Genomic DNA, 12,720 nt, shown 5'->3' on the forward strand with positions numbered 1-12,720 from the left:
TGCTGGTTAGGTAACAGTCGCATGCCAGAGAATGACATACATAAAATAAGGGCAGCTCAGTTAAGTCATTCCCTGTAACTCTTACTGGGCCACAGACAAGGACAGGAGAAAATTAAGTTTTTCTTGGAAAGTTTCTAAGTTCTATCCAATTAATAAACTTGAATGGAAAAAGGTCTAGGTCCATCTAAGAGGAGGAACAGGCTGCAGCTGTCTATAGCATAGCTGTAGCTTGCTACCCAATCTAAGTGGAAGCTTTAAAGGTCTAAAGAGAATGCAGTGATTTAGTCATGGCAGACTAATTCCCTGTACCAATGTTAAGGATAACCATCAAGTTGACTTTGGCCACCTTGCCTTTAACTTGTCTGCTACTCCTTGCCTGCAACCAAGCCTCTCTGACAGAAGACCGCTTTCAAAGTGAGCGAAGCATAGCCGAGGAATTCCTGAGAGGAACAAACAACAGAGCACGGTAAGAATAGTTCCAACGCAACTGCCCGTAACAACAAACAAGGAGGAGGTATTTCCAAGAAGAAAATTTTTCAAAGTCATCCAAGGAATTTGGCAGTTTAAGTGGGATGTTTCCCAGTCTTACACATGGAATTTGTTTTCCTGCAATGGGCACTTTAAGTGATGTTACCATACAAAGGGGGAAGAAAGAATGACTTAGACTTATTTAGGTTTATTTATATGTATTTTGTTTTGGGGAAAATTTCTATTAATTCTATATTTCAGGTATCAGTTCCTTGGAAATAGAGTACTCTCCCTTCTGCCTTTCCTGAAATCCAGGGAACTGACACTGCTGATCCTTCCCTACCATAGCCTGGGAGGTCACTCCAGGTTGCATATAGTTAGCTCTACTTATTCCAGTGTAAAACTCCATCAGAAATCAGGCCCTGTACCCTCTCTTACAAGGAGATTAGTTGTGCTTAGAGTAAGCAATGCAGAAGGTTAGGGAAAAAGCTATGCTTTTGCAGGATATGCACCACCTCTGGTGTGAAGAGGAAAAAGATAACAGTACCCTGCTGGTTTGCAAAGCACTTCAAAACCGGGGAGGAAAAAAGGATTAACAGCGCTGGGGAAGACCTCTTGATTCTAAAAGGCATGGTCCATGTTGTAATAGTCAAACAGAATCGCAGGGTCTCTGTACATAAGATCCCACTGAATGATGCCCACAGGCATAGCTCACAGAATTTTTTTTGTATCTACAACTGCTCAGAATTATAGCCTTGTAAAAGGAAAAGTAGTTAGTCCTCATATAAATTTTCAGCCATTGACCCATTAAAGCAATTTAAAAATGTTTACAGCCTCAAATAATGTCATATCAGAGCATTCTGTAAAATAGCACATACACATAATTAACTGCAGCTAAGTAACTATAAGCAATTCGAACACCCTTTCCTCCACATTTTTGCTTAGGTCATTGTTGTAGGACGTAACAATATCTGGAATATACCTAAATAACTATAAAGGGTAAATAAAAGGATCAAAATATAATATAGGATCAACTGCCAGTTTCCAATCAAGTATGAGAATACCATATCTGTTACTGTTCTTACATAAATAATCACTTCTTTTGTGAGGGATAGGGGCTAGTTTGAATAGATGCTCTTTAGCACTTATGCTGCTAAAATAACTTCGAGGTTACCATGCAATTACAGTATTCAGGATGTGGCATGACAGATTGATTCTTTTACTGCGGATGTTCCAGTATGTTGTTCAGTAAGTAGATTAAGAGGCAACCAAGTTCAGACTTACTAAAATAAGATTTATGAATGTTAAAGGATGATCTAGAGAAAGGCTTAAAAGAATAACAGAGGATTAACTGCAAAGGCACAGAACAGAGGAGACCAAAACAAAGGGATTATGAATTATCTTTCCTGTCTTTTGTATGCCAGATCTTACGTTTTTGGCATTCACTCTGATTTGTCTCTCAAATCATCTAATAGGTATTGTAACCCTGGAAGAAAAGCTTTGGAGTTTCTCACTTTGTGATGAGACCAGATGCAAGATCAATTCATATGCCCACTGGATATTTATTGGTATGAAACAAAACACCTAAAAAGTATTTATACAATGTTAAAAGATCAGTTTTAATAAAGACTTAGATCTACTTGCAAAGTCCTTGCTATAGCTAGAGTGCATCTTTTAAGAGCAATTCAAATCAATATTGCAAGATAGAGCATGTTATTATATAAGCTGCTATTTCTCTTCTACTCCGTTTATCCCCTTCTCTGAAATCAGAATTTTCTCCCCATTTCAAACCAACTTTGAAATGCACCATCCTTCTTGCTCTAGAGATGTAAAGGGTGCTTCCTTCTGTCAGGAACTAAGTGACTTTCTTAAAAATACTTACATTGGCAACAACAGGTGAGGTAACATCCCTATCTTCAAACCCAGCTTATGCTAGCTATGAGGAACCTACCAATTGAATTCTATTTAACAATCTAATGTCCAGGTAATTTATTTTATTAGGTACCATCTTTGGCACTCTTTAGAACTCCAAAGCTTACTGGCTTTTAAACAGAAGAATTCTCATTTTTAAAGTCTAAACTCAATGTTAAAAAAGTTGTGGTATATTAGCAGAAAAGTCTGCCTTGCTGCTGAAGACCATGTGGTGCCTGAGTTGTCTCAAAAGTTTTCAATTCAGTGTTTGTATCATGCCTAATTCAAACCAAATCCCCCCTCCACAAAAACCGCAGTCTTCTCCCTCCCTCCTCCCACCCCCAAAGAGAAAAAAAATCAGGGGGCATCTATTGGGAAAGATCCTTATGACTTACACATATTAGAAAAGTTTATTGCTACAAATGACAATCATGATGATATACGAGTTGTAAGTAATGTTTAAATTGCAGAAATTTGGACCAATAAAAAGCAAGTTTATTTCTGAATTCCAACATACACATTTCAATGCCATGCTGCTTGTGTATTGGGGTGGGTTTTTTTAATGTTTGGATTTTGTTTTGCCTTTTTTTTTTTTTTTTAGAAGACATGGACCACCACACACTGAAAGAGCTATCCTCAGGCAACAACACAGGAACAACTCCCCTGAGGACGTAACAAAGGCTCTGTGTGTTCTCATGTATCAGAGCCAAGAAATCTGCCCACGCTGAAGGTATTCTTCCCTACTTCAGAAGACAGCATTAATTAAATGTTGGTAAACAGGATCTACTAATAAGTTGGATCCTTCTCGTTGTTTATTTTCTGACACTATAAGCTTTTTCACAATAGGATAGTGTTGTCAGTGACTAGAATCTTTACAATTTCTGAAGTGGCAAGGGCATGGAAAAAAGAGAGAACTTTAAGAAAAAAAAAGAAAACTTAATGTTTTATTTAGCTTAAAAAACAAACAAAAAATCCATAGTTGTTTACATTTTTCCCCCAACCAAAATAGAGTTATTCAAAGTTGACAAAATTCACTGCCTAAAAAAAGAAAGATCAAAGGCAGTGTCAATATTTAAAAGTGATTTTTCTAGTCAGCTACACCAGTTTTATGCCGTATGTTCAGTTGAAAACCAGAAGCTATGACACCTACAGCTGTTCTGCCATTTAACATCTGATGAGCTTGTGTTCTTTTTAAGAGTTATATTTGGCTTCAGACAGAGCTGTAAAATGATACCTCTTCATCCAATACATCACACAACTCTACCCCAACCTTCTCAGAAATGGTCTGCTAATCACTTCACGATCGTATGGTTGATGTGCAGGCTCTTTGAGGCTGGCCATCATCTACAGGAGCCAGTAATGTGAGGTGGCCAGGCTGGGTCAGTAATGGCAGCACCAGAGGTTGCCATGTGGTACAAACACAACGCAACCAGCAAGAACACAGAAATTCCGGATCTTCACAGTGTAGTGGATCACCTTCCACATAGGTGCCTTATAAGGGGGTCTGTTCATGGGCTAGCAACAACTGGACTTCAGAGCTCTCGATTTTTAACTCCTGCATATCTAAAAGCACCATTTCACAAAGTCAGTTGAGTTTCAAACTTAATAGATGTCCAAGCAGATCAGGACAGATATACCAAAACCCTCAAATCACACCAAGTGAAGTAGCCTATTGTTCTCTCTCTCTTTATTCATGAAGATGAAATATCTGTCAACCTTCCTGTTTACAATCTTCTTGTGATTTAACCTCAGCCGGCAACTGAGCACCACACAGCCGCTCACTCACTCCCCCCACAGTGGGACAGGGGAGAGAATCAGAAGAGTAAAGTGAGAAAACTCATGGGTTGAGATAAGAATGGTTTAATAATTGAAATAGAATAAAGTAAAATAGTAGTAATAATAATAATAAAAGAATATACAAAATAAGTGATGCACAGTACAATTGCTCGCCACCCACCGACCAATGCCCAGCCAGTCCTCGAGCAGCAGCCCCCCCAGCCAGCTTTTCCCCCAGTTTATGCTCCGAGCATGACGTCCCATGGTATGGAATGTCCCTTTGGCCAGTTGGGGTCAGCTGTCCTGGCTGTGCCCCCTCCCAGCTTCTTGTGCACCTCCAGCCTTCTCAGTCGGTAGAGCATGGGAAGTTGAAAAGTCCTTGACTAGTGTAAGCACTGCTTAGCAACAACTAAAACATCGGTGTGTTATCAACATTATGCTTATACTAAATCCAAAGCACAGCACTGTACCAGCTACTAGGAAGAACATTAACTCTATCCCAGCCAGAACCAGGACAAATCAAAAGCAATTTCTACGGCCTGGTGACAAAGAAATTCAAGGGTAGGGAGAAAATTCAGGTTCTGGCTCTGCCCTCAAGATTGCTTGCGTATTTTATCAAATGAAATTCAGGACGAATAAGGATCATCATCATAAGATACTATCTCTGTCTACTAGATTTGCTTTATTCCATAAGGCACCTTTGTCAGTTGAAGAATGGCACCTAAATGTCCCAAGACATATTTCATTGCAACTAGAGTAATATTTCAAGTAGAATAAAACCTAACCTTAGTTTTTATTCCTAAAGGCACTTTTTAACTGTTGCCAAATCTGTGTATTACATGCTTGTAACAACTGGCAATACAGGTTAAACTGCTCTTCAAATAGGGATTAGGTTACAGGGCCAACAAAGAATTTATTCTATACAAGTAACATTTCATGTGCTGAAAGACAGGCTGACATATAGCTTAACTACATACAATCTGTCCTCAAAGACAGCCAGCACATAGTTTCCTGGCTGATTAAAATTTTAAGCTCTCCCCTCCCCCCCCAGTATAAAAGGAAGCTTTAACTTCTCAGGCAAATCGGAAAAAAAACCCTAACCTTCTTCTGCAGTAATCATTCTCAAATTTAGGCATTTACTTGTTCCCATCACAACTGTGCTGGTTTTGGCTGGGATAGAGTTAATTTTCTTCACAGTAGCTGGTATGGGGCTATGTTTTGGATTTGTGCTGGAAACAGTGTTGATACCACAGGGATGTTTTCGTTACTGCTGAGCAGTGCTGACACAGAGTCAAGGCCTTTTCTGCTTCTCACCCCACCCCACCAGCGAGTGCTGGGGGTGCACAAGAAGCTGGGAGGGGACACAGCCAGGACAGCTGACCCCAACTGACCACAGGAATATTCCACACCATATGGCGTCATGCTCAGCATAGAAAGCTGGGGGAAGAAGAAGGAAGGGGGAGACGTTCGGAGTGATGGCGTTTGTCTTCCCAAGTAACCATTACGCGTGATGGAGCCCGGCTTTCCTGGAGATGGCTGAACACCTGCCTGCCCATGGGAAGCAGTGAATGAATTCCTTGTTTTGCTTTGCTTGCACACACGGCTTCTGCTTTACCTATTAAACTGTCTTTATCTCAACCCACGAGTTTTCTCACTTTTACCCTTCTGATTCTCTCCCCCATCCCACCAGGGGGGAGTGAGCAAGTGGCTGGGTGGGGCTTAGTTGCTGGCTGGGGGTAAAACACGACACCATTAAAAACAAAGAAAAATAGGAAGGCAAGGAGCATATTCAGGATTTATCCTGAAGTTATACTTTCTTATCCCTTTTGCTAGGGCAAGTCCTTGTTTTAGAAGCCTGTATAATTTAAGCCTGAATTATTTAGGCAATTAACAGGCACTGTCTGTGTGGTGATAACACTTTCTCCCTTATCACAAATCGGGATCTACAAAAATAGACTGTAAGAGTCTGGAGACTTTTTTTTGGCTAGAATAAGAGAAAACAGACCGCTCCTGAACAGTTGAATTTGTGCTTTACTTAAATAAAATATGACTTTATCTTAACAGCAGGGCTCAGTCCTTTCTGAACAAGTGGGACTATTCTTAAAAAGCAATCAGATGTTACATAGTGCTCCAAAGAGCATATCTGTTAACATATGTTTATACAGTTGTTATACTGACGTTCTGAAACAGAATTGTCTCTAATTTTAGATTCAATATAAACAGGCAAGAAATGTTTTATCACCAACTTCATCTTACTGAACATATACTTACAGAGAGCATTTATTTCAGATTACATTTGGCATAAGTCAACAGACTTCTGTTTCTAAAATAGCAACTACTACTTCTAGCCTTTACTCTATTTCACCATTTTTCATGTATTAAGCTTCAGGGTGCTTCTTGTAATTGCTGAGTGACCCAATAATATTCCACTGAAAGAATTCATGAGACCACATTAGAAATTCTTGGCCATTCAATCTTTTCAGGTTTCCTGTACAATCTTGTTGCGTAGTTTTTAAATTGAATTAAGTGTGGGTTTAAAAAACAAAGTGAAACATGCTTCTTCCCACACAAGTTTCTACAATGGAGAACTACATCATTAACACATGAATTTAGGTGCATGATTAGTTTCAGAAAGGAATTCAACCTAAGGAAAAAAAAGTTCTTTCTTCACCCTTGTGACTTCTCTTCCCCCACAGCATGCAACGCCTACAACGCTCCTTGCATCAACAGGAACAGAAGCTGCAGTGCATTTTCTCCTCTACAAGAAAGGAGATCAGACTCTTCCACTGTGGCAGTTCTGGAGCTGACACTGCCACTGACTGTGGGAATACCGTTGGTTGCTGTCTATGCTTAAGAAAAGATGTCTCTTAATACTGCAATTTATAATATCTCTATTTTGTACAGAGAAGACCGAACATTAAAGCAAATTTTCAAGTCAAACAAGTCACCTTCTATACAAAAGTCAACCTTCAGGAAACTTGAGGTCCATGACAACCTCTTACCAGTTTTCTTCGCTTTGGTATAAAGACATTACAATTAAAGGTTGTGTATTTTTGATGCATTAAGCTCATACTGATGAAGTTACAGATAAAACTGTTCCCTGTTAACTTGTACATTTGTCCTGCCTATCATGGAAGTCAGGATCCATCTCATTTCAGATGTATACAAAGATTTTATTGCAGAAAGCAAGCAGTTTCATTGAGACATCCTAATAACATTAGTATATATGCCATCAATTTGAGAAGCGTAGGAAGAATCTAGATTCAAGGCAGCTCTTTTGAAGTATTCACAGCAAAGCAGTTCTGAGGCACGCTGAACAATCAGTTTGTCCCATTCTCTCTTATTCTGATCCCATACCTCTTCCTTAAAATACAACTAAATTACATTGCTGCCAATAGCTGGAAGCAGTGACAGGAAGAGAAGTGGAAACAAGGCAAGAAGAACCTGGACAATAATTGGAGAGCAAGAGAACAGGAAACCCAGGAGTAAGAACTGCAACACTAAACTGTGAAGCTGGCTCAATGATGAACACTACAAAAGTAAACTACTTGACTTTACTGCCCATGAACACTGTCATTTGATTATTAAATTCTTGGATGTGCCAAGCTCAGAGACAGCTCAGCCCTACCAACACAGTGTCCAAACAACTGCACAAAGAATTGCTCATGGTCGAGTTCAAGGCCTAATGTGAACTGTCTTCAACTGGACAAATATTTAAACATCTAAGTGGGTTATTAATCATTACACCTTGAGAGACTGTTATCCTTAATAACCCTAAAGTACTTTGTAATTTATGGCACAGAACTGCAGCTACCATGAGGCTCTTGGGTAGCAGCCAACTGTTGCTTATCGCACTACGCTGCATGGATAGGAAATGCTGGCTTCTGATACTGCAGTAAATCCCTGGGAGGCTTTTGATGCCTTCACAAGGAAGCATTTTAGTTCATCTCAAGGACCCAAACATAAGAGACTGAGTATGTTTTGCTCAAAGAGAGGAACTAGACTCTACATACTCTGTGGAATTTTGAACCTCTAACTCTTAGCAACTAGTGTTTCATACTTGATTAGCTCATCCCACAGACAATCCATCACAATGAGACTACATTTCCTAAGGTACCCACGAGAGACCAAACTCTTGTAATCAATTCAATTTACAAATTTAAAAAAAAATATACAAAATAATACATCAAATAGGAAATCAAATATGATATAATAGGGAGAAACCAAGAGCTTCACCCTGAGAAAGGATATAACCTACGCCTGTTAATTCCATATAGATTCTTATGGAATTAGGCCAATGTAAGTGCTTTGGCAGTCAAATGCTCTAGCTTGTTCCCCCTCTCCTTAAAATAGGCACCTACCCTGCACAGATCCTCTTCTTGGCCATATCTCCAGTTTTTCAGATCTGTGTATATCTCCATCAATCGGAGGCTTGGGGAAGAAAAGTGAGATTGAGAAGAGCAGCTGAAGCACACATAAGGGGATTGCTGCAAAATTACCATAGAACTTTTTTCCTGCATATAGCCCTCAAAGAAAGACACTGTCCATTACTAAATTTGTAGGCACTGTGAATTACAATAAACACTTATAATTATGTAATAATAAATTGATTTTAAATTTTAAAATTTTATAGACTATAAATTTATAATAATTTATAATTTTCCCAAATTAATTTGTACAAGAAAAAAACCTGCCTCCATATTGTATTTGTTCTGCCATACTATAAAAGTTATTTTGTATTTCATTTTAAAATAAATAGCAGCATTTAACATCTTCAGAGGTCAACACTCCTCCTCATCCATGAGTCACTCTAGTTACCCTCTTCTGAAATATACAGGTACCAACCGTTGCTGAAAAAAGATACCTGAACTAGGTGGATAACTACTGCATAAGATGAAAATCCTACATACTGTACAGCAGGCCAGAAAAGTTAGTTCTCTCTACTTTGCTTCAGGACTAGCAAGAAATTAAGTGGGAAAAGGTTGAGTTGTTGTGAGGTACCTATAAAAAAAGTAGGTCAAGCTTAAAAGTTTGACCTACTGATCTTCTTTGCTTTGGCAAAGGTACAAATGGAGTTTACATAATGCTGCTCACATGTAAAGCACTGGTTGGAAACTAAACGATACAAGTGTTTTTAATAAGCCTCAGCCATTAACAGAATCCCATTTTTTTTATTTCAGTTAGTTTTAAATCCGTGTTTTGCGGTACATACTATTGAATCCTTACTTTTAAAATTCATATACTTAAGTAACTCTTGTGTTAACCTCAGTGTCATATTGTGTCAACAAATGTAATACACATGCCTAAAATCAGCTCTAAGCTGATTTAAAAATCATCACTACTAGTGAAATGCAGATAGTCCTTGAAGCCACAAAGCTGAAGTCTCCACAAGGCACCTTTCCCACAATTTGTACTGTCTATAAAGCAGATTTACAACTATGTACTTCTTGAGTAAAGCATAAGGTAGACAGAAAACAAGATCTGTATCTGCACATACCAAATATAATTTAGTTCTATAGTAACTGTTCATACTGCTGTGAAGTAAATACTTTAAAGAAAAAAAGTTATGCCAAATACCTGAAACTCAAGTACCTTAGGAAAAACCTATCAGAAAAGACAAATGAAATACCTGTTATTCTTAGATTTTTTCCTCTGTTCAATAAAGTAAAACTGTGATAGGAAACAAAAGTGTTAAAAAAATCAAATTAAGCTTTGCTGCTAGTACTCAGAGGGGTTTCTGTGATGAAGATACCACCTCTATTTTACAGAAGCAGCAGCTGAGGCATTACCACAATAACTTTCCAACAAAGTTAGTCGTGCCAGATGCTAGATTTGAAAAGAAAACACAAGTTACTAGCTCCTAGATCTGTACTCTATAAATCAGGTATTTCTTACCTAATTCTTTAACACTAATTAGAGAATGAGGAATTCAACAGGATTTGGTGGGAGGCAAACTGATAGTTTTGTACCTTCACACACTAAAGAAAAAACAAAATCTTCACCTAACAGAAGGAGCATTAATTTTTATTTGTTAAAAAGCAGATGTAAAACATCAGTTCCTCTATGGACAAAAACAATCGGCTCTCTCATCTCTGCTCTGGCAGGCTCAAATAACCAGGCTGACAGAGCTCCCTTTCATGAGATTCTTCCTACACATAAAATAGTTCCATATGTTTAAATGTTGAGTGGTTGAGCAAGCACAAAATTAATTCATTACAACAATGCCTTACTATTAATTTTTCTTGTGCCTTAAGGTCTGGTCAATTACAGAACCCAAGCACAATTCAAGCACTCTGCTTTGTCAGATTTTTACATCCACTCGAAAGACATCTACAGTCACGAAGTGGAATGGAAATGTTAATTTTGGAGATGGCACTGACACTCCCAGTCCAGGCACACCTATTAACAGACTGCTCTTGTTAGAGTATTTGGATTATTTGGGGTTTAGATTCTTTGCCAGTCCTTACCAGTTCTTACTTGTTTGGGGTTTTTTTTGTTTTGTATTGTTGTTTTTAAGGCACTGGCAACACCTCTAAAATGCAAGTACTGTTAGCAGTGCCTGCACCTTACAGCAGGTCCTAATCCCCTCATTGTCCAGATCAGCAATGTATCACAGAGCACCACTTTTCCCTCCTTGCTCACGCACCTGGGGCATCTACCAAAAAGGAAAGCGTTTTCCTAGAAATTATGTTCCAGAACTTAGTTTTAACACTCTGATGTTCAGATGGCTTTGGAGATTGCTTTTCAGCAGTCACTTCTTTCTAGGGCATGATGGTACATAACTCTTCATTCTCTGTATCATCACCCCTTTTTTTTTTTGTATTCTAAGCATGCAATCCAAACAGGTTCATGAAAGGGCAAATACCTTCTTCTGTCACAGTCACTACATGATACAGTACAAAAAACATTAGGAAAACGTAATTTTTTAGAATTGCTTCCTATCATGTCCCATCATTCTCTACTGAGAAGAGCTGAGAGAAGCATGCTGTGTTTTGAGTATATTGCAAGGTACTTAAATGATCACCAGAACCCTTTTATAGACAGTTTTTGGAAAGCCAACTATCCATACATCAAAGAAACAAAACAAAACAGTATCTACTTCAGTGGACAGCACAACGATTGCTCTATATCATGATTCCTCCACAGAGGAGCACCATACATTAACAGTTTCTCAGCACAGGCCCTAAAGGGCAGAAGTAAGTGGTAATATGCCATGCTGATTTTTACATATCACTACTTTTTGAGCAGACAACTGCATTTAAAACAACAGTGCTAGCTGGAACTCAAGTTTACACCCTCTTCTAAGTTGTTGATGCTTTATTTATTCTATTCTATTCTATTCTATTCTATTCTATTCTATTCTATTCTATTCAGAAATACCAGTTCATTCAAGTACCTTGATGTGGTCTTTGGTTTATTCCATGTATAGTCAGTGCTCCAAGTAGAGAAAAATATTTCAGTGGCAATATGGTCTCAAGCTCAGCAGGAGCCGGGAATCACTGCTTGGTCTATCACCTGTGACAGTTCATTAGGCTGATCCCAACAAAGCTACAGCTCCTGTTAGAACTGTGGAGCAAAATTCCTCAGGAAGAGCTATCACATGCAGAGGAATAACACTGAACAGCAGTAATTTGCCACTTAGTACTAGACAACTTATTTCAAAGGAGCAGGGAATTAACTACCTCTGGAGGAGTGGCCTGCTGGGTATAGCTTGCTCATCTATAAGACCATAGATACCACTCAATCTGGAATCAAACTTCACAAATAAAAAAGCAACTGAGTACGCAAAACCAAGAAGTACACATAATACTTTGGAAGATTAATTTGCTCTCAAAGTTGTCGTGCTTCCTCTCAAAGTTCTGTTATGTAACACCTCACTTGCTGCATACGTTCCCTGCTGTGCTGTCTATCACCTCTGGGAGCTGGATCAAGGGTATCATTTTGCTGCACTGTGTAACACTATTGGTTTACAATATGATAAAATTATTGGTCGTGAGACTAATCTGGTAATTGTACTTGGCATTGCCGTCATCTCCATACCTCGGGAGCCACCTTTCGGAAACTATTAATAATTACAGTCTTTACCTTTTCTCCTTGGGGAACCAATCTATGGGGGAGACAGGGAGGACACTTTCCCCCACTCCTTTACTTTCCTTTTCTCCTTCAGGCTAGTTACAACAGCTCTTGAGAATTTTGAATATCCTTGGGATGTTCAAACCAGCATGTTCCTATTGCTATGTCTCCTGAATGTGGTTCAGGTCTTGTTTAAGGTTAAACAATTATTTAAGAATACCATCCAGAGATCAACCCCAGCGACAGGCACCGCAGCTACTCCAACCCCAGCGACAGGCACTGTGGCTGAACCAGAGAACCAACCCGTGCCAGTATCAGTCGCCCCTATACCCAAGAACAAATACACAAGAAAATCAGCTCATTTAGTAAGGGATGAAGATGAACCAGGGCCACCATGAGAACAGGAGGAGGAAGAGGCAGAACCCATAAATGAGATGGTAACCACCCAATCTCTGATTGAGCTGCGAGATATGTGAAAAGATTTCAGTCATC

At 38.9% G+C, this 12,720-nt stretch overlaps 1 protein-coding gene across 1 annotated transcript in view; it reads right to left on the reverse strand.

The window, feature by feature from the left end:
- Positions 1–12,720, reverse strand: part of LOC103915047 (chromosome unknown open reading frame, human C16orf52) — a 39,300-nt gene that overhangs the window by 15,194 nt on the left and 11,386 nt on the right. Inside the window, exon 2 of the mRNA XM_009321792.1 lies at positions 8,517–8,586. Coding sequence (XP_009320067.1) covers positions 8,517–8,586 — 70 coding nt within the window. The remainder of the gene's footprint in view (positions 1–8,516; positions 8,587–12,720) is intronic.

The sequence above is a fragment of the Pygoscelis adeliae genome, unplaced genomic scaffold, assembly GCF_000699105.1.
Source record: "Pygoscelis adeliae isolate BGI_AS28 unplaced genomic scaffold, ASM69910v1 Scaffold234, whole genome shotgun sequence".
Taxonomy (NCBI): Eukaryota; Metazoa; Chordata; class Aves; order Sphenisciformes; family Spheniscidae; genus Pygoscelis; species Pygoscelis adeliae.